The sequence below is a fragment of the Drosophila guanche genome, unplaced genomic scaffold (genome assembly GCF_900245975.1).
Source record: "Drosophila guanche unplaced genomic scaffold, DGUA_6, whole genome shotgun sequence".
Taxonomy (NCBI): domain Eukaryota; kingdom Metazoa; phylum Arthropoda; class Insecta; order Diptera; family Drosophilidae; genus Drosophila; species Drosophila guanche.
Genome location: NW_022995744.1, coordinates 10,015,426 through 10,034,210, shown reverse-complemented (window position 1 = coordinate 10,034,210; position 18,785 = coordinate 10,015,426). Strand labels below are relative to the sequence as shown.

Here is an 18,785-nt window from a genome sequence, read left to right as displayed (position 1 = left end):
ATTGGCGCCAAATTCCGCAGATTTGGCGCCAAGCTCTGCCAATCTATTGATAGTTACATGAACTACATTTTCGAAGCATTTTAGTGCCGCTGTGAATTCCAACTGCCGCTGCCACACAGCCTCAAAGTTGGCGAACATTTTTCAAATGTGAAACTGTTTTAATTCCCCCAATGGCATTGTATTAGCTTATTAACTTTTATTCCTCTTCCAAATGCGACAATAACTGTGTAGGCAGGAGAAAAGTCAGAAAAACTCTGTTCTTATATACAATTATCTACTGTATTGCTTATTGAAAACGGCGAGCTAAATCCATCGATCTGGCCACTCTGTTTCTTGCAAGTGTGAGTGCATGTGTGTAATTAACTGGATAAAGGATAAAGTCAGGTTCTTCCTAAGCTGTGATTTTTTGTTTGTGACAAGTCGCGTTTTTAATACGGATAAAACTGGTTTAAAACTAAAAGTAAACCATTGCTAAATGAAGAACGGTCTTCTATATCACGAAAGTTGTTATACAAGAAGGATATTACATTACAATTGATTTGCTGTGCCGGGCGGTTGGAGTCTAGTTGGCCTTGAAACTGCTGGGAGCCGTCTGCAACTGTATTGTTGTGTTGTACCGCGAAAAGAAGCTGCGTGCAAAAGTGTTCTAATTTAAACATGGTTAGTTGTACATATCTTCTAGCTTATTAATATTCGACTAGTGTGGTTTGTTTTAACTTGTTTGAAAATTAGGCGTACGCCTGCGGTTTAAGAAAGTGCAAGGACTCAATTGCAAGAAACTAAGGGTGGCAGGTACAGGGCTGGTGCGTAGCCAAAACAAAGCTTCAGCTTAGTGTTAATGTCAGGTTATATTAATCCAAGTCTCTACAGAAAGTCGTTCCATTGTATAGTGGTCGTTGGAGCCAAAGACCGCAGTTATGGCGCCAGAGAGCGCAGTTTTGGCGCCAAAGACCCCAGTTTTGGCGCCAAGCTCTGGCCCATCTGTTGATGGTTACATTAATTAAATGTTAGAGACATTCACGTGTCGCTGTGAATTCGAAATGGCGCTGCCACACAGCCTCAAAAAATGGCGCACATTTTTGAAATGTGAACCTCTTTGAATGGCCTTATCATCAACTCTTAATTACTCTTCTACGGCTTAGTGTCAGCAATTCGTAAATAACTCTGCAGCTTATGGCTTAATTTATGAATATTTTTCTTGCATTATCCATGGTGGTGCCAGACATGTCCCACTTTAGCAAGTAAGGCCAAAAGTCAACCCCGTTGACTTTTTATCTCCATTACGTGCTGAAAATGCAATTACAATGCCAACATTGGTTCGTCTCGGCGAGGGTTCTAAATTAAATTCATAGTACACTTCGCCTTTTACAAACTTCTCCTGCAGACCAGCGGACAGTTGACTTTGAATTATATTTATGCAAACAGCAAACGAATTCGGTTGAAAATATTTTAATCTTGGAGTTTTCAAAGTAGGCTTTCTCTACCGTGTCCTTATCGCTGTTGATAAGAAGTATAGTGTGTGTGTGTGTGTGTGTGTGTTTCAGGTAAAACTGGTAAGGGTTTCTTCCACAGTGCGTGTGCTGTAATTATCTAGCGATTACCATATGTGGGTGGATCGTAAAAATGTTTATCGTTGTCGTCGCTTTACATAGCTCAAAACATATTTTACCCCACAAAGATTACCCCTCATAACGCTTACCTATTGATTGTCGCTCTTTGCCTGCCACACGCATCGAAATGCCCTACCTAATCTCACTCTCTCTCACTCTCTCTCTCTTCTATCACACTTTTACACCCACACACGTGTTGCTTCTCTCTCTCTTTTGGTCTATGGCTTGCTTTCTCTCTCTTTCTTTCGCTGACAAACACACAGACAGGCACTTGCACGCTCACTTTCAATATATTGGCCTTTATTTTTGCCGGCTGTGGCTGTGGTCATTGTTGCTGTTTCCATATCTCTGCGTCTGCCAGCCACTAAACACCCGCCTACCCACCCCGTTTATTTTCGTACATCAGATTTGTGAGCTATATATTTGTTTGTATTTACTGGGCTTGATCGCCGCTCCTCGTGGCTCTGCTTTTCATTCGCATCAGAGCCGCGCTGCCGTCCGCATCGTCCGATCTGCCACTCTCCCGCTACCCCAGGTGGCACGCGTGTGTAAATTGTGATATATACAAAGAAATAATAATAATAAATTAGAAAAAAAAAAGCCTACCAAAATATTCATTGTGTGGTGCTGCTATAAATAGAACAAATCAAATTTAAATCCAAACAAAAAACTAAACGGTGTCCGACATACAGTGAAAAGTTGCCCCTAAACTAAAGGTAATTTTCCTTTATCTAAGCTTTAATTCTGCACTCTATTCAACAGTGATAAGACTCCCTAACTTCTTAGCCTTGTGTAAAAACATCTGGCTAGCTGCGTACCACACAACCGCTAGTATCCAGTAAAAACACACACCTTTCGCATACAGTATGGCTAGATATAGATACGTTCATATGTATATAGATGACTGATTCGTTAGCAGTCGGACTGGACTGTGTGTCCACTTAGCAAGTGATTATTAAGACGCCTCTCGCACCTCTTGGCACCGACGCAAAATAATAATCGAAATAAAAACGCATCAAGCGGTACCTGGTGTAAAAATAAATTTGATCAAAATGAATGCTAATTAATGGTTATATCTGTCTACTACTGCTATTCGTAAGCCCCATGTCTGAGCCGAAAACAAATTCTCATCCCAGAGATTTCTGACTAATTCAATGCAAATCAGCTAACAAAGACCTTGGCTCAAAAATTGGCCCAAGAGCCGAAGCAAGCATACCAAAAGTTCTCAATGAATTATTAACTTAACAATTACTTTACCGCTAGAAATATTTGATGAGCCTCATCAAGCGTAATTGAAGCTAATATCAATTTGTGTATTATTTTAATTTGTTTTCATCAGTTGAATGCTGAAAGAATGCGCTGCGTTGATCACGCTCCAGCGGGAGGACGAGTGAAAGTGTTTCTTCGAGTCTTAGGTAGTTCCTCAGTCTGGGGAGAAGTCATGGAATATAGGCGCAGATCTCACGTAAATGGGGCTTCATAAAAGTGCACTTACAATAAATACTCTTGCCTCATTTCCTTTTCGTTTATTGGGAAATTAAATTGAATTGTGCTGTGAGGTATGTGCAGGTGGTACGCTCAAAGGGAGGCTATTGACTCACACTTTACGGTAGCTGTTAGTTTTTTTTTCAGATATAGCATTCTCAAAATTAGCTTCCAGTCTTGCCAACATTTCCTTTGTTTGCTTTTGCAGAATTCCCCAACTAGAGACGGACTTTGAACCCACGTAGAGATGGGCTGTGTTCGATTATTGATTGCACTTTCAGATTTTCCTATAAAAATGAGACAGAAAAAGACTAAGAGAGGGCTGGATTAATCAGTAAGCCTGTGAGCAAGCGAGAGCTAATGATAATGAGAGATTGAAATAGATAGAAAGCCCTTCGTTGCCGTTAATTAGAGATGTACTTTGGACCTCTGTAGGGATGGCTTGTTTTCGATAATCGCAGCAAATGTACGTTATCAGCAAAAACTGTCAGATTTGCAATGCAAACGAAACAGCAGGATAGTGTTTGCTTTGATTTATGAGAAAGATAGGTATAGAGCCGATGATAGAGATAGATATCTGCACTGTTTATCAGGCGTCTGCTTTGGCGCGCTCGAAAAACTATTCAAACATGCCTCATATGCCATTGATAATTGGCAACACCAATATTGGCAGCCAACGCTGTCACTGACAACAACAATATGAATAGAATTTGTAAAATAAAACAGTTTTCGGTTGCCTTGTAAATTACAAATTCCACAGGCATCGGCGACCTTGTCTAAAATGGTCAAAAACGTTAGAAACAGGCGAACGAATATTTGAGGCCAGACCCAATTCAAATCTACGCAGAAAAATCAAAATCAAATTGTTATCTCTCTTTTCTTTGCCAAATTTAAATTTGTATGCAGGCAATGTCACGTCTCCCTCCTCGCGAACACATCGTATCTGATGACAAATCAAAACAAAACAAAAAAAAACAAAATGTTATTGGACCCCGAATTCATTTAGCAGAGTTTACCTTTTATTTGTTGTTGTCTGTGTGTATTTGTTGATGGAGTCACTTGTTGCATTGATCTAATTGACAATTGAGCTGTCAGCGCTTGGGACAGATTTATTAAGCGGATTTTACGTTATCGTAAAACACACAATAGCCGGATACCGGAGGAGTCATCAAATATTTTGGAAAGCCATTCGAAAACTGGGGGAAGGAAAAACCGGGTATAAATTTATGGGGACATTTCTTTGGCCTTACTTACTGTAATCTGTAGAGCACATCGAACTCAGATCCCCCTAGCAACAACAATAAGCGTAGCCAGTGTGCTCTTTGTGTCTGGCTCTATGGAGATACATATCTCCACTATCTTCGTTATCTCTCTCGCTGTACAGGCCTCCGTCTCCCATTGAGAATGAACACAAATTGAGGAAATGAACATTTAGTGTCTGTGGCAAGTGGAACCACTGCTATACATACATTTGTACACATGTATTTAGGTCCAGCACTTGTATCTAAATTGTTTGTTGCTACCTGTCTAACATTATCTGTTTAATGTGTTGCTGCAGCTTTCGCTTTCTATTCCCAAAACGTTGGGAATTGTCGCTGTGTGTTTTGTGTTTTGGTGAACAATTTGGAGCCGGAGGCGCCATTTCACGCTTTTGTATCAGAATTTTGTCTAATTACCTTCTGGGAGTACTGGGAGAACAATGGATTATATCACTTGAATCGAAACTAAATGATTTACCATTGCACGTGTGACAATTTGGAATGCAATTAAATCGTTTGATCGCTGACACCATGTGGAGGAGGTTGCATCATTCCATTTGATTTACATCGAATGCTGTATAAGTACTTATTGAGCATTCCAGATGGATGGTGGAGATATCAATCAGGGCTCCCACATGGCAGAGGTTTCGTGTGCTAAGGAGAAATGAGGTCATACATATATATCAATGCTCCATTATCTTGTTTTATGCCCATGGCAACCACATCATTATGTTATTGGTTCTGGTCTGTTTAAGTTATGGATTAGTTTCGGGCATAAATATGCCCAAATTCTTGATCTCTCTACTTTGAAGATAAGGTAGATAGATATTCAGGCCATATGGAAAATAGGCCTATAACACGCTCCACGCAATGATAAGAACTAAGCCAAACCAATCGATATTCCATCGAACTTTTATCTTTTTATGGTAGGTCTTTTTAACTAAGCTTCATTTTATGGCTGGAGATTATAAACTAGAAACTAGTGAGCACAATTATAGTTACTTTGTTGTCTAAGTTTTAAAGGTTTTAAAGGGGTTTTCCCACATTCTTGATTTATTCATTACCAAAAATAGTCCAGGGCATTGTAAAATTACAAATGACTGACCGATAAAAAGGTCTAACCTTGGGGTTACAGGCGAACAGGCCAAGAAACAATCGGCAGTAGCCATATCCACGATCACGTAATGTTACGTCAATGTCGCTCCGATCCGTTCCGATGGCGATCGCTATCGATTCAATGAGATACTATGGTGGCGGTACAGGTAAGCCACAGGTAAAACGAGCCCATTTAGCATCTTCATTTGCATGCCGGACGACAGCCAGAAGCCCTATCCATAGCCCATACCCATAATGCTGATTTAGATGATTTGCATATGCGTTTGGCATGAAATGGCGTGGCATGAACTGAACTACCCTAAATACGAGTATGTATGGTGGGTAGGTTCAGCACAGTTCAGTGCAGTTTGCAGTATGGGAACTTGAACTTGACACAGATTGTGGTTGGGTTGGGTTTTCTTTTTTGAAAGCGTAATGCCTGAAAGAAGATTTTCCAATGATAAAGAGCATAAGAACATGTCCCAAACCCATCTATATATTACCCCAAAGATCTAGAGTACTTTCTTAAGTCAAAAATCCCTCTACATTCTCTACCCATCGATCTGTATTGGCAGCCTGCTGATAAAGGTGTAACTTTGTTTGGCCAGCAAATTAAGTTAATTTTGTGTAGATCACACCTATGGTTCGTTGACAAGTCAAGTGGTGACCTCTTAGCGTCACATCCGCATTTAGCAAATATTTAAACAAATAACGCTCTACGTTTCATTCCATAGAACCCCATAATGCCTATCAAAGATATACTGCAGCGTTGCAGGCCCATACCCCTGTATGTGGTGCTGGTGCTATCGATCTGCTACTTTGTGGTCCAGCTGGCTCTCAGCCACATAACGCACGCTCTGACACTGCTCATGGCATCGTATCACATGTTGTGCAACATATTCGCACTGGGCGGCTGCATCATAACAATTAAGGTAAGTGGAACAGCAACTCGTTTTTGGTTTTGGCTTTATTTTTGCTTACGATCTTTGTCGCGTGCCGGCTGCTGCTGGTGCATTGAACTTTGATTGTGGCCAGCAACACACACACACACACACACACACAAGACGCATTCCGAGCTCCTCCTTGTCTTGAAACTGGTTCCATTTCAAATTATTATTTATTAGCGAATATTTGAAATATTTTTGCTCTCTCTCTGGAGGGGTGCGCCGGTTCTTTTAGTTTGTGTTATCTGCACATTTCACATTTCGTTTGTGTGTTTTCATTTTGATTTCAAGCTTATCAGTAGATTGCTGTGTAATTGCCTAGACCGACTTTAATGCCTCTGTCTACACAGATATCAGCCTGAATTTCAGGGAGTTTCAGTGGAGATATGAACAAATGTACAAATGGTGCTGCAAATGTTTGGGAACTATTCAGGCAGAAATTAAATAAACTTTTGCATAAATGTGTTTGAAAGTGTTCTTTGTTTTCCATTCAGAAAAACCAGGTCTCTCAGTGGTCTATTATTATACAATAAAATAATACTCTTACCCAACTCCAGTTTGGCTATCCCAAGGTGAAGTCACATCGCTATTCACGCCAATGTGTTTGATCTTTGTCATGGTTAAATATTTTTTACATATTATTGAATGAATGCAAATATTGTTCGGGTTGTGGGAAAGCAAAGCGTGCCAAGCACGTTTCGCAAAGAAATATACAAACACATCCAAAAACCACAAAAAACTTGGCCTGAAACCTCAGAGATACCAGAAATCGAAAGCGTCCAAACGGACAGAGAGACAGCTTGTAGGTGTGTGGGCCGCCGGGGCCGAGCTTATATAATGGCAGAGAAGACCAGCGAAGCGTTTAAATACTCGCTAACCACAATTTGGGAGCCATTGCCAATTGTTATGACTTGGAAAGCTTAGAAAGCAAATGACAATGCGATGATTCTATTTGAAAATTAATTCTTCATTCTCTTTTCGAACCTGCAGCACAGCAAAAAGAATCAGGAGGAGCCAGCGTGTCCGGCCAAGCTCAATGGCACCAACGGTGGCGTGGTTGTGCAGCTAGGCGAGACGGAGGATCAGAAGGAGGCCAGGCGGGAGTGCAGGGAGCAGAAGCTACGCAATACCTTCGGCTGGGCCCGCATCGATATACTCACCATGCTGATAGTGTTCATCATTCTGGCCTCGCTCTCCTTCTCGCTGGTGGTGGAGGCACTGCAGACGCTGGTGCACATCGATCACCAGGACACGATGCACCTGCCCATACCCGTGATGATGCTGGGCTTTGTGGGTCTCATACTAAACGGTCTGACCTATCTGCTTATCGGTGGCTACACGCTGCATCAGGGCAGCTTCCTCCACTTGACGCCTGGCGGTAATGTTGTTCTCGAGCGTTCCATGTCCAGCAACATGGATTTATCGCTCAAGCCGATGCAGCGGCAGTTGAGCAAGTCGCGTAACGATCGCCAGCTGCGCGAAGAACTGGAGACGGAGGTGGGCAGTGTCTACTTTGCCACCAGGCGGCAGGGTGCCGTCGAGATGTTGCGTGATGTGTCCAGCACCATTTTTGTGATTGTCTGTGCGGCCATTGTCTATGTGGCTGAGGATGAGCAGCATACGGCCAAGTTTATTGATCCGGTGCTGTCCATTTTCTCGTGCATCCTTCTGATTTCGCTCAGTTATCCCTACAGTGAGTATAAAAGTTTATACAAAGGAGAATAGGAACTTATTTGTCTCCCTTTTCCCCTAACAGTGAAAGAATCGTGCCTTATCTTGCTGCAGACCATTCCTGGCTCCATCGATCTGGAGATTTTTGAGCGCACGCTGGTCACGAAGTTCCCGGAGATTGTCAGCTATCATGATCTGCACATTTGGCAGCTGGCGGCCCATCGCTACGTGGCCACCATACACATCCAGTTCCAGAATCCCAAGCTCTACCTGAAGATAATCGAGCAGGTGCGCTCGTACTTCCATGATCAGGGCATCGGCGCCGTTACCATCCAGCCAGAGTTCTATCCGTCCACCAATAAGAATGCCTCCGCCTCGCTGGAGTGCCTGATGCAGTGCCAGGCGGCAGAGTGCATCGAAAAGGTGTGCTGTCGGGATTCACGCACGGATCTGCGAGAGATTAGCGACAGTCCGGATGTCGGCAAGTCCAAGTCTTCGCCTTGTCATGGTCATGGGCATGACAAAAGCAAGTCCGACTTGAGTGCGGTCTTGGTGGAGAAGCCCAAAGAACTGAATGCAGCACAACTGATAAAGGGACAAGCGATAGACGAAGCCAAGTCACAGGTGGAAGCGGCAACAACAAATCCAAAAGTGGCCACAGAAGACAGTCCGCTTCCGCCTGCAGCTGCGAGTAGCGACGAAAAGTGCCAAGAGCCTTCCACACAATAGTTTTAGGTTTTAGGTCAAGCTTGATGGACGATTTTAGCTAATTCTTAAGTTAGTTTACGATTTTGCCATATAATTTGTTGCAGCTAATGTTTCCTCGCGCGACGCTTAACTAGTTAGGACACGTGCTTGTACATTTTAGCTTAACGAATCCATTGTTTTTAAGGTACATGTATTGTATTGTGTATTGTTATTGCATTATTCCTAGCAATTATACAAACGAAAAATAATTAATTAAAAATACATACAATCAATTGAATGAGCAAATTGTTCAGTTGGGAACTCTGCTTACGTATAAATAGCTATAAAAATATTTGGATTACACATTGGCCAGGACAGTTAGTTAACTATACGATCCACATGATTTCCACAGCGAGTAACAATAGTTAACAACAATGTTTGATATCGGACAGGTCAGATAGATAAGGCCGTCATGTACATACATACACATAAGTACTACATCTATAAATATCATACATGTTTCTCTGTTTTTTTGGGGGTTACTCCACCCTACTACTTTGCCTGGTCTCCGCCCAAGAGATATTCCAAAGCAAAGAGCCGTATAATCAGCGCCAGGTTGTCCGTAGTCGCATAATCAATCACACTTTCGTTATCGTCGAGCGTATGCCAGACGCTGGGGAAGGGCACGGGTATTAAATGGAGAACGGGTACATTGCGCCTGAGGAACGGTATGTGATCGTCCTCGATTAAGGAGGAGCGCATGGCCTGTGACTGGAAGTAGCGCGTGGGATCCCGCTGAGATACCCCACTGCTGGCATAACGCTCCAGCAAGTCAACCTGCGCGAGACGCGTCTCCACGGACTGGAGGCGCATGTACCACGATTCTGTGTTGGCGAAGAAACTGTAGAATGCCGGATCGGGTGCACCCAGCAGGTCCAGCAGAACAAGCATATCAATGCTATCCAGTTTTCCCTCGTGGTGCCAGCGTTTCGCCAAGTGCCGGGCACCGTAAATTGAGTCTTTGGGTCCCCACTCCTCGAAGGCCTCCTCGCCGTCGAAGAACAAAAGCATTAGACTGAGTTTGGACTTCGTCAGCGGTTTTAGCTGCTCCTGCAGCACTTGGGCCAGGTTTAATAGCATGGCACAGGGCACTGCGGAGTCCGTGGCTCCCAGAAATTCCTTATTCGGCATGTACTTGCTGTCGTAGTGGCAGGCTAGGACCAAATAACGCTCTGCGTTTGGGTTCAGGGTGGCAATAATATTGTGGAAATGCAGCGGACCCATAATGGGGGCCGTATCATGGAAGCTGTCCAGCTCCACATGCCAGTCTAGATCTCTCAGGCTCTCTACGATGTACTGCCTCACGAGGCTGTGATTGCCGGTGCCCACCACGCGTGGAATCAAAATGCTGCTGATGGCTTCCCGCAAGTGCAGTTTGTTCGACAGATTGCTGTATTCCAGGAATTTAGACTCAGAGAGCATGCTAGGATTGTACGAGGTCTGCAACGGGAAAAAGTAGACAGTTAACACACAGCCAGATGGTTGCTTTGGGGGGGTAGTGGCACCTGTGCTCGGCCAACCGCATTGTCCGACAGTGACACCGAGCCCTTGACCAAGGTGGCTATCAGAGCCGCCTGCACGCACAATGTCCACATGTTCGGAGGCAATCGAGGCAGCTGGCGTCGCAGCATGTTGAACACTGATTCCCGAATACGTGGCGGAGTAATTCCGTTTTGCTGGTGAATGGGATTCTCGCCTCGCAGCGTTCTAACAGGTGGTTCAAATCAATTGTGCGTGCTGGTTGTTGGCCGCTGGGCGTGGTGCTGCATGGGCACAGGTGTGTAGACTGCAGCATGTGTTAACGAAATTGTTGCGTGGCATCTATCACTATCAATTTATCGTTTTTGCACTTGTTGGGGGGCAATAAACAAGCACAAACAAATATATTCTGGCCAGAACAGCTGTTTGACTTTAACAACAGGTGGCGCTCATGTGCAGCTATTTCTCAGTGTTGTACATTCAACGAATATCTTTAAATTAAATCGAAATATTAATAATGTACATAAATCTAACCTGTGAAATGTCGACCAGCTCAAAGCAAGCTCCAAGATTGTAGATTTTCTTGCGCGGCTTTGGCAGCAACGTTCTGACTGCCTGCATCCACGAATATTGGCGCACCCACGACCTGCCATGATTCAATAAAACACGCATTTCACTTATTAATGTCTTTTTTAATGCAGAATTATTCACACAAAACACTAGACAACAAAGTGGGTTGCACGTTTTTCCCGCTGCTATCGAGAGTTATGCAATAGAAAACGATTACACACATTTACAGACAGCTTTCCCTCCCCCTCTCGGGCATATAAACATTGGGTGTATGTACAAAAGTGTATCGTTTCGTTTGACTTAGCTAATACTTTCTATAACAGAACGCGAATAAATGGAAATGGTAAACAGTCTCCAGAAGCTTAGTCTTCCTTCGGTGCCTTGGAGCTGGCGGCTCCAAAGTAGGCACGGTAGATATACAGTCCTAGAGCAATGTGTAAGGACACCACGGCACCGACCGCCGAGAAAATGTTAACTTTGACCTCGCTCATCTCGAAGAAGCCATCCAAAACGACGGCCTTCATCAGAAAGAATGTGATCACAGGCAGGAACACAATCAGCATGCAGTAGAAGAGCACTGTCTTGAAAGAGCTGTAGTCCTGGGAGTCCTAGAAACATAAACAAGAAGAGGGCTTAACTACCGGCAATTCCGCCCTGCCCACCATTGTGCACCTTACCTCAGACTTCTGTTTGGACTGTTTCGAGGGGGCAGCAGGGCCTCCAATGCCGGCGATGGTTTTCTTATTTTTGTTCGTCATTTTTCTAAATATTTTTGAACTTATTCCAATTGAAAACTCTGATTATTTTTGACTATTTTGTTTTTTCTTTTGGCTGCCATTCGTTTTTATCATCCATTTTGACAATCACATGATATCGCGATAGTTTCTACAGTTGCTTTGTTACCCATCGATGTTTCGAAGCACCCCTGCGTGCGCGATACTCATCGGAACGAAGTTCGAAAGGAAAACCAAAAGCGTGACAGAAGAATCAAAGCGGCAAAATGTAAAACTTGCTTATTGCGGGTTTATTTTTAACAATTGCCGTCATCGTGCGCTCGTTTCGTTGGCCCGTTCGCCTCGTAGTTGGTTGTGTGCTCGTCCGCTTGCGTGTGTTAATTAAATTTATTTCAGCATTTTGCAATTGCTGCGTATTTGCTTTTGCGGCATTTAACTGTATACCGAAAAATCCATCTTCGACTGCAGTTTGCCGTGCGACCGAGTACAGTTAGGACGGCGTTCAATAGTGCTTTGTTTTTTGCTGTGTGTTTATTCTTGGTAAAATTCCACTGGTGGCGCGCATCATCAGCATGGTGTTAACAAATTTCGAGTGCTGGGCACATGCAGATTCGGCGGGCGCGACTGCCGCCAATTTCGAAACCACGCAGATGCGACAAACCTTGGATCCATTCAATCCACGTGCAGTCTCTTACGCTGCTGTTCCCCCTGTCGATGCTCCCAGTGGCGGTCATTCATGGCCATTCATGAACGATGCCAACAACAATGAGCAGCCAGTGGATGCTGCCGCCGCGTCTGCAGGTCGCTGCAAAAAGCGTTGTAACGGGAATGAGCCATCCGAGGACGGGGATAACCCGATGCACACCAAGCGCTGCCGCTTCGACGATGTGGATCTGGCGGCCCAGTATTGTAATGGTAAGTTGATTTCATATTACAAACAAAAATTGTATATTTAATGAGCAATTTTGGCTTAACCTTGACATTTAATTGTCGTTGCGTGGAATTTTTCGTGAATTTCGTTACAAAATTAGCTGGGGGGCTGACCTTACCGACTGATGTTTACTTTGTTACTCTGACCTGGCTTATCAGTCATTATTTAGAGCGTTTTCCGTGTCCGCAGCTTTCCGTTCAAAGAGCCGATAAGCATTATAGAGACGGTAAATCAGCATTTAAACGCTCTAGCGGCGGTGAGATGGTGGCCAGTGGAGTGGGAGTGAGCGGCGGGGCAGGGCAGCAGGTGGTAGCCAAGTGTTGCAACTTGGTGTGTCCCGAATCAATCTTTGGGTTTATACACAACAACAAGAACAAGAGCCGAGATAAAAGTGTGTATCCAAAAAGTGAAAATCAATATAAATGTTGTGTATTTTATAGATTACCTTTCAAGCGTTAATGGCTTATGTCCATATCGCATTTATTGTTCAATTAACGATTGAATGGATAAATTAATTGAAATGTTAAGTTGATCTGCCACAAAAACATATTTCCCAAGGATACATCTCAGTGTTAGAAAGCAAAGAAAGTACAGTTCCCTGTACTTAACCGTTATCATAAGCACAAAACAAATACAAAGACGACGGACGACAGGGCGATAAGAAATGACATCGTCTCTGCCAGCGTCGCTGTCAACGTTGCTTGCATCGGCTATAAATAAACGAACGGCAATTGGGGCAACCGTCAGCTATCGTCGACTGAGGCAGCAGCGGCAGCAGCGCAAGGTGTCATTAGACAAGGTGAGGTGCGGAGTTCCCAGCACTCTCACGTCTACAGCGACACTAAAATAGGCGACTATTGTGAGAGCCCTCTCTCTTTCTGGAAATGCCTCGCTCTATAAAATACACCCTGTGACACAGCAGCAGGTGACATACATATCAATAGCGGCAACGTGTTGTGTCTGCAGTTAACACTGATTACTAAACCGTGTTTGCCTCTCGCCTTACAGATTTTTTTTCCCTGCCTGCCACACAAGTAATTGGAACACAGGCCTGCTTAATGGATTACGAGATGCAGGCCAGCGATCTTGGCTCTGGGGACATGATGGAAGCAGAGCCACAGCCACAGCACCAACAACAACAACACCAGCAGCAGCAACAACAGCAACGCCTTCAGCAGCATTTTCAAGGTCATTTGCATCGCACTAACCGTGATGTGAGTCGTTGCATGATGTCGCACATGATTTAGAGATCTTTCACACAATATGAGTAATGATAAATGTATATACACCCACTCACAAAATCCTCTCTTAAAAGCAACGCACAGAAACACATGCAACAATTCACCAAACGACGCGTTTCTCTTTGCTGAATTCACAAAATTTCCAATATATAACCTGTAAGGAAAAATCGCAAAAAAATACACATACAAAAATGAAATGCAAAACCAGACCAAAAAAGGGAAATTGTAAAAATAGCAAACGAATCAATTGATCAATCAATAAAAATTCCAAGCGAATAACTGTACAAACTTAAGAAGAAGAACAAGCCGAACGAAAACAGTATTGAAAGATCGTTGGAGTGTACCTGTACTTAATATGCAAATATCAAGCAATACTTAATTAACTTGAACAATTTGACACTTAACTAAGAGAAGCTATGCAATCAGCTGACACAGAAGCAATATATACATATGTAGATACTTAAGATCGTGTTGTAATCTGCTTGAAGCGATTGCTCGGACCCTTTACAAAGTGTTGGGCGTATTTAGCACTTAATGATTTCAAATTTGTGAATTGATTTTGCTGTTCCATAAATATAGTTTAAGCATTTAGTGTAAGCTGCTACCACCATATGTTCAAAATGTATTCAATATACCCATTTTTCTCTACCATATTTTCTGAACGAGAACTATAATGGATATTTCGCATGGAATGGAACGGATCGTACATGCGAATAGTTGGAAATAATGGAATATTGTTAATTAAAAATAATATTTTACATATTATAAATTCAAATTTACATACAAACACGAGAAATATTGTTGGGCATATCAATTCCACGAGGATTGATGCCTTAAACCCATCAATAATTATCCCACAATGAATATCCAGTAATGAAAATGCTTGAAACACTTTGTGAAAGATCTAAGGAGCAAACGTAGCAAAGCAGAGCAATGCAAATCGAAGTGAAAAATGCGAAAAACTGATGGACAAACTCTCTCCACTCTTTGCTCGTTTACAGACCCCAAAGTGAAACAGCAGCGGCTGTACCGGCAGCTCGAGCAGCATAGAACCAGAAAAGTGATTGCAAAGCCTCTCACGAAAGTCCACACAAATTCCAGTGAAGCTGAGGCGGCGGATCTGTATATAGCCACGCATGGCGGTTGCCTGCATCACTTCCAAATGCTGGGCGGCTCAGAGCAGGAGGAGTTTACTATCTGAACAATACAAAATGTACCACTAACCCATAGGGTTATCTATACTTAGTACCCTAACTAACAAACTAGCACCGATCCGGGCATTGTTAACCCCAAACCGAAGTAGTCAAGTAAGCTCTCGCATATCGCTACCTGAAGGTGCTTAGTGTTTAGGCATTGAATTCTAATAAATGAACACAAAAAGAGAATTGTACATTTTAGTTGGGTTTTGTAATTTCTAGATAAATGCAGAGTTGAATACTAGATGCGGCCTTGACCTCCACTACTCAGATCTTGAGCATTTGCTGCTGCTGCTGCTGGCGATTCTCCACCTTGATGTAGTTCTCCTGCACATCCTTGACCATAAAGTCCACCAGGTTGCCCAGATCGTACTTGTGCTGCCACTGCCAGTCGCGTCGGGCCTCGGAATCATCAAACACCTCCGGCCAGGAGTCGGCTATCGACTGTCGACTGTCCGGCTTGTAGGTCACATGCAGATTCGGCACGTGCTTGCTCAGTCTGTCCACCAGTTCCTCGGGCGTAAACGACATGGCGGTGACGTTGTAAACGCGACGCCTTAGCTGCTCATTGGGTGCACGCATAAACTCCAGCAGAGCGCTATAAAAAGGAAACTTAGATACGATTTCGAGGTTGGGGATTCACCAGCCACCAGCTTACCGCAAACAGTCTTCGATGTACATCATGGGCAGACGTGTGTCGGGACGCAGATAGCAAGTGTATTTGCCATAGCGCAGGGCCTCATGGAACACGGCCACGGCATAGTCTGCAAAGGAAAGAGCAAACTGCGATAATCCAATGGAAAATCCTCAAAAGTATGCAAAAGCATTCAAATAAATTTAATTTTTGTACTTTCACTGCTAAAGATCGGAACTATAATATAAGTAGATAATATCTACCGAATCTTCAGCTCCCTTCTACGCATTTTGCATTTACCTCAACTATGCTTTGGTATCATCAATCAAAGATAATTTATACCCAAACTAAGTGAGTCAATAGCTTAATGGGTCAGGTCAACAGGTATTTCCCTCTTTCTCTGTAGCATAATAAATGATGCATTGTCAAGCCATTTGATTGCCCTAAACGATCAGCAATTGCGGCATATTATGTTGTTAAATTGCATTAAATAAAGCTTGAAATGCGCCCCAGACGACACAATTTCGCAAAGGGGAAAGTAACTAGATTGAGATGAATGAATGAATGCCATACCTGTGGTACCGCCGCCTGGTGGATCGCTAGAGATGACGCCGGGGAAGCGCAGACATCTAAAGTCCAGGCCAAATTTATGATAATAATATTCGCCAATTAGTTCGGCATGCACCTTGGAAACGCCATAAATAGTGCGGGGACGCTGTATCTGCAAGGACAAGAGGGCAACATAAATATCGAACAAACATTTGGGCAAGGAGAATGCCTACCGTAATATTGGGCGTGGGATTGCGTGGACTGTCGGGCCCGAAGGCTCCAATGGTGCTGGGCACAAAGATTCGCAGCTTGTATTGCTTTGCCAGCTCAATGACATTGTGAACACCCTCAATGTTGACCCTACAAAATGCGGCATTAAAAAGTCTTTTGAATCAGAAGTGATCCGAACTCACCTCACAGCCAGTGGCACATTCTGCTCACCCACAGCACTGAGCAGCGCGGAGAAGTGTATCAGCCAATCGATGCGATGATTGACAACGATCTTCTGCAGACCCTTAAAGTCGAGGATGTCCGCAAAGATGTAGGGCCCATTATCCAGCACCGCCTGGCTGGGCTTGATTATGTCCGAGAGGATCACATTCTCGTTGCCATACTGCGAGCGCAGGAGCTTGGCACACTCGATGCCCAGCTGCCCAAGGCCACCTTTGGACAGAAATACATGGAAATGGATATTCAACAGCGGTTTATTATTCACTTGGCCTTGGCAGAGTCTCTCGCACGTGGCCCAGTCCACTGACCTGTGATGAGTACTTTGGGGGGTCTTGACTTGTCCGGCGCCTGATGCATCCCACGATTCTGACTGAGTCCGGCCAGCTGTGCGGCAGGCGTAATCCTGGGCAGCGGTGCCAGGGCCACGCTGGCTAGACATTTGCGTAGCATTTTCCGATTCTATTCCTGGGACGCGCACAGCACAGCGACGTGCGACTGACAATTTCAAACTGATTTCGAAATTTGCAAAATAATTTTCAGCAAGCCCTCGAACCGTACCCGTACTCTGTCTCACTTCCGCCTGTATATGTATAAATCGCGGGAGCACACTCTGGCATAGTTAGCTCTGCGATGGTGAGTATTACTCGTAGCACGAGCAGCATTTGGCAGCCAGTCAAATTCATTATGACTTGTATGTGGCATGGTGCTTTTGGGGGGAGCTGTCGCCATGGCGAGTAACTCAATAAAAACCGAAAGCTGCCCACGGACAGAGAGACAGTGAGGAGGCCTGGCAATTGACAACAAAATGCTGGGCTGGTTTCCTTTTCGGTTCGTCTCGGCATGTCTAAATCTGTACATATGTTATGTAAGCACTGTCGCCCACTTATGGGGTGCCTGCTGGGTGAGCGCCATCAGGACAGGCCCCTCTTTTGTTTTTGGGGGTAAAAATGTATTCTCTCTCCATTAAAATGTTTATATTTTTTATAACATTTTACTCAGGCATAAATGGCATATTTGTATGAAATATTCCCTCCAACAGATCGTTCACTGTAGCTCTCAATTAATTCCTTTATGCACACCCCAAGATCAAAATAACCTCGAGGCAGAAATTGAGTTTCATTTGGGGGGGTCGAGACCCTCTCAATGTTAGCTCCTGTCTTCAAATTAGTGTAAGACTCAGACACGTGTTGTGTTCAATCAGATAGTGGAATGCAATGGATTGGCATTAATTGGGGAAACAGTTTTCCGCTTATCATCTCGTGTCCAGAGATGCCTTGAGACTCGTAATTATTCCACTGCATGACGTGCGAGTAGAATGCTTTTTGCATAATCTGAATCGAGTAAATATTATGGCATAACGAAGCAGAACTAAAAAAAGAGAGAACAGCTGAGAATTTCACTTTTTGCTCTTCCCCCTGCTGCCGACAGGCGACAAAAAGTGAAAGAAATAAATCACGAAACAAATTAAATATATTAGGGAAGCGTTATGCTATTGTGTACCGCGATCGTGCCTTGTCCAGCGAAGCGTCTCCGAAGAAAAGAAACAGAGAGCAGTATGTGGCACCCACAAAAACTGGCGACTCTTTATGTAATCCCATTAAAAAAGAGAGCTGATTATTTAGGCGCTTTATGAGGCCTTTAATTTGATTTAGAAAAAGGAAGTGACTGAAACTGTTGTCAGATGAAAGTGATAAATCGGAAAGAGATGTAACAGATGTGTTTTGATCAGAGATCAAAATATTGACAGCAAACCCTGCCTACAAATTAAATAAACGTCCTTTCTGAACAACCCTCTAAGCTCGCTTAAACCATTTTAAAACTCAATTCTCTTGGCCTTCGTTGGCACAAACAATTTCCTCATTTAATGGCAGTCATTTCACTTGCAATTTCATTATATATAAACACCTGAGAGACTCTGCCCAAGCCTCACCCAGAGAGGCAGAGACACATGACCAGGGCCTAGCCCGAGCGACCTCTGAGCTGTGGTCACAGTTCACCTCCGCCATACGATCCACAATCCCATCCACTAACCATACTCGTACTATACAGTCTCTGCTCCTCAGAGCAGTGAGTGAGAATCAGCCAAGTGTGGCGCCAAAAGTGGAATCCAACTCCACGATATTGCAGAGGCAGGAAGCCCGCTCTGTGTCTAAGGCACTTACTCCCCCACTTGGCACTGTGGCACGCTCA

At 43.8% G+C, this 18,785-nt stretch overlaps 5 protein-coding genes across 7 annotated transcripts; 2 read left to right on the top strand and 3 right to left on the bottom strand.

Moving 5' to 3' along the window:
- The first annotated feature begins 2,079 nt into the window (after nucleotides 1-2,079).
- On the top strand, nucleotides 2,080-9,049 carry LOC117580546 (zinc transporter 1). The gene is made up of 4 exons (XM_034267143.1): nucleotides 2,080-2,326; nucleotides 6,184-6,381; nucleotides 7,384-8,086; nucleotides 8,150-9,049. The coding sequence occupies exons 2-4, from the start codon at nucleotides 6,193-6,195 to the stop codon at nucleotides 8,791-8,793; spliced, it is 1,536 nt and encodes a 511-aa protein (XP_034123034.1). The 5' UTR covers nucleotides 2,080-2,326; nucleotides 6,184-6,192; the 3' UTR covers nucleotides 8,794-9,049.
- On the top strand, nucleotides 5,545-15,151 carry LOC117580549. 2 transcript variants are annotated; one of them, XM_034267148.1, is made up of 3 exons: nucleotides 5,545-5,569; nucleotides 12,116-12,509; nucleotides 13,534-15,151. In XM_034267148.1, exons 2-3 carry the CDS (start codon nucleotides 12,167-12,169, stop codon nucleotides 13,770-13,772), a joined length of 582 nt encoding a protein of 193 aa, XP_034123039.1. In that variant the 5' UTR covers nucleotides 5,545-5,569; nucleotides 12,116-12,166; the 3' UTR covers nucleotides 13,773-15,151. The 2 variants fall into 2 exon arrangements, with proteins under 2 accessions (XP_034123039.1, XP_034123038.1); XM_034267147.1 differs by lacking the exon at nucleotides 5,545-5,569 and having other exon boundaries at nucleotides 11,831-12,509.
- On the bottom strand, nucleotides 8,843-10,985 carry LOC117580548 (glutaminyl-peptide cyclotransferase). 2 transcript variants are annotated; one of them, XM_034267145.1, is made up of 2 exons: nucleotides 10,825-10,985; nucleotides 8,843-10,251 (listed from the first exon to the last, which is right to left on the bottom strand). In XM_034267145.1, exons 1-2 carry the CDS (start codon nucleotides 10,960-10,962, stop codon nucleotides 9,304-9,306), a joined length of 1,086 nt encoding a protein of 361 aa, XP_034123036.1. In that variant the 5' UTR covers nucleotides 10,963-10,985; the 3' UTR covers nucleotides 8,843-9,303. The 2 variants fall into 2 exon arrangements, with proteins under 2 accessions (XP_034123036.1, XP_034123037.1); XM_034267146.1 differs by lacking the exon at nucleotides 10,825-10,985 and adding an exon at nucleotides 10,317-10,717.
- On the bottom strand, nucleotides 10,962-11,714 carry LOC117580550 (vacuolar ATPase assembly integral membrane protein VMA21 homolog). The gene is made up of 2 exons (XM_034267150.1): nucleotides 11,538-11,714; nucleotides 10,962-11,468 (listed from the first exon to the last, which is right to left on the bottom strand). The coding sequence occupies exons 1-2, from the start codon at nucleotides 11,616-11,618 to the stop codon at nucleotides 11,223-11,225; spliced, it is 327 nt and encodes a 108-aa protein (XP_034123041.1). The 5' UTR covers nucleotides 11,619-11,714; the 3' UTR covers nucleotides 10,962-11,222.
- Nucleotides 15,152-15,154: 3 nt separating the features above from the next.
- On the bottom strand, nucleotides 15,155-17,088 carry LOC117580547 (L-threonine 3-dehydrogenase, mitochondrial). Its single transcript, XM_034267144.1, has 6 exons — nucleotides 16,904-17,088; nucleotides 16,559-16,808; nucleotides 16,379-16,505; nucleotides 16,170-16,317; nucleotides 15,621-15,726; nucleotides 15,155-15,560 (listed from the first exon to the last, which is right to left on the bottom strand). Exons 1-6 carry the CDS (start codon nucleotides 17,043-17,045, stop codon nucleotides 15,230-15,232), a joined length of 1,104 nt encoding a protein of 367 aa, XP_034123035.1. The 5' UTR covers nucleotides 17,046-17,088; the 3' UTR covers nucleotides 15,155-15,229.
- Between the last annotated feature and the right edge of the window lie 1,697 nt (nucleotides 17,089-18,785).

Excerpts from the sequence above, each read along its gene's own strand:
- LOC117580546 (XM_034267143.1), top strand. The coding sequence starts at position 6,193 with ATGCCTATCAAAGATATACTGCAGCGTTGCAGGCCCATACCCCTGTAT. Across the intron at positions 6,382-7,383 it reads GCTGCATCATAACAATTAAG|CACAGCAAAAAGAATCAGGA; the intron begins GTAAGTGGAACA and ends TCGAACCTGCAG. Across the intron at positions 8,087-8,149 it reads TTCGCTCAGTTATCCCTACA|TGAAAGAATCGTGCCTTATC; the intron begins GTGAGTATAAAA and ends TTCCCCTAACAG.
- LOC117580548 (XM_034267145.1), bottom strand. The coding sequence starts at position 10,962 with ATGCGTGTTTTATTGAATCATGGCAGGTCGTGGGTGCGCCAATATTCG. Across the intron at positions 10,252-10,824 it reads AGCTGGTCGACATTTCACAG|ACCTCGTACAATCCTAGCAT; the intron begins GTTAGATTTATG and ends TTCCCGTTGCAG.
- LOC117580550 (XM_034267150.1), bottom strand. The coding sequence starts at position 11,618 with ATGACGAACAAAAATAAGAAAACCATCGCCGGCATTGGAGGCCCTGCT. Across the intron at positions 11,469-11,537 it reads AGTCCAAACAGAAGTCTGAG|GACTCCCAGGACTACAGCTC; the intron begins GTAAGGTGCACA and ends TTATGTTTCTAG.
- LOC117580549 (XM_034267148.1), top strand. The coding sequence starts at position 12,167 with ATGGTGTTAACAAATTTCGAGTGCTGGGCACATGCAGATTCGGCGGGC. Across the intron at positions 12,510-13,533 it reads GGCGGCCCAGTATTGTAATG|ATTTTTTTTCCCTGCCTGCC; the intron begins GTAAGTTGATTT and ends CTCGCCTTACAG.
- LOC117580547 (XM_034267144.1), bottom strand. The coding sequence starts at position 17,045 with ATGCTACGCAAATGTCTAGCCAGCGTGGCCCTGGCACCGCTGCCCAGG. Across the intron at positions 16,506-16,558 it reads AATGTGCCACTGGCTGTGAG|GGTCAACATTGAGGGTGTTC; the intron begins GTGAGTTCGGAT and ends CGCATTTTGTAG. Across the intron at positions 16,318-16,378 it reads ATCCCACGCCCAATATTACG|ATACAGCGTCCCCGCACTAT; the intron begins GTAGGCATTCTC and ends TTGTCCTTGCAG.